Below are 1395 nucleotides of genomic sequence, written 5' to 3' on the forward strand. Positions count from 1 at the left end.
ATAGCGCTGGCAAATATAACAAAAGAGATTTCTAAATCCAACACCTTATGTACAATAAGTCATTCGAAATGGTCATGGGCACGCCTACTTTATCTTTGACTCTCTGTCTGTCTGTCTGTCTGTCTGTCTGTCTGTCTGTCTGTCTGTCTGTCTGTCTGTCTGTCTGTCTGTCTGTCTGTCTGTCCGATCTCTCCCCTCCCTCTGTCTCTCTATTTCACTCTCTCTATACACCCCTAGGTCTATATTTATATACACAAACATTATAATACTTAATACATTAGAAGCGTTACAACTGCAGAGAAAAAATGAATCCGACAAGTTGTGGAAAAGACAGTGAGCAAGAAAGTTAAAGGTAATAATATGGTCTCACCTTATGCTTGGCCCGGAAACACATGAACTCAAACACGCCCTGTATTATGGCCAGAACAAGACCTACGATCAGGATGTAGAAGATGCCGGCCACATTACTGAGTGTCAGGGACAGTTTCACCTTTTGCTGGGGACGGTTCAGAGTTTAAAATGGTCAAGAGTGAGATGTTGAAAGAAAAGTATGATATTGTAATAGGGTCATAAGAGTCAGGTTGAAAAACGTATGGTATAACGACTGATTTATACATGTGATGTTGGAGGAATAGTATCATATTATAATAACAGCCATAAGTGTGATGTTGGAAAGAACGTATGGTATATCAACTGAGTCATACATGTGTGTTGAAAAAATGTATGGTTCAACAGCGGAGTCAACAGTTTTCAAACAACAGACACATTAATATTATCTAAATAGTACAATTTAAAAGCAGAAGCTGTGTTAAAAAAAGGCGTACTTTAACTTAAACATCTTTCAAAATCGAGCAAATAGTTCTTTTCAGTCGACACCCCCACCCCTCCCCAGCCCTGATTCTTTACCCATGAGGATGTAGCTAATCGACCCCTCACCCTCGCCAACTGCTGAAAGCACACCCGCCCACCCCTCTACACACACAACATCTACATTACACTCTGAGTTTAAGAAAATATAGCCAACCGAGATGCAGTGTTGCTTCATTGTACTCTAGGCAAGCTGTAGAGGAGTGTTACTGTATTCACTAAGCAAGCTGTGAAGGAGTGTTACTGTATTCACTAAGCAAGCTGTGGAGGAGTGTTACTGTGTTCACTAAGCAAGCTGTGGAGTAGTGTGTGACAAAGCATCCACTCACCTTTCCCCCGTGGGCCCCACCGCACTGGCCCTTCTCCACCCACCACTCCTGATGCAGGGTATACAGACGGCCTTCCTCCTTCAGTTTCAGGACGGCAACGTTGATCGGGTCCCTGAGGAGGAAAACGATGGAGCTACTTTAACCCTTTAAGCCCATGCCCGTTCGCCAACAAGACTCCTCTGGTATTTGAGCAAACCTA

At 43.2% G+C, this 1395-nt stretch overlaps 1 protein-coding gene across 1 annotated transcript in view; it reads right to left on the reverse strand.

The window, feature by feature from the left end:
- The window catches only part of LOC100533292 (glutamate receptor 1), a gene marked incomplete in the record, with an annotated part of 42396 nt that overhangs the window by 4377 nt on the left and 36624 nt on the right, over positions 1–1395 (reverse strand). The window contains 2 exon segments of the mRNA XM_013089585.2: positions 371–496; positions 1197–1308. Of these exon segments, the coding sequence (XP_012945039.1) occupies positions 371–496; positions 1197–1308 (238 nt within the window).

This window comes from Aplysia californica, unplaced genomic scaffold (assembly GCF_000002075.1).
Source record: "Aplysia californica isolate F4 #8 unplaced genomic scaffold, AplCal3.0 scaffold00991, whole genome shotgun sequence".
NCBI classification, from domain to species: domain Eukaryota; kingdom Metazoa; phylum Mollusca; class Gastropoda; order Aplysiida; family Aplysiidae; genus Aplysia; species Aplysia californica.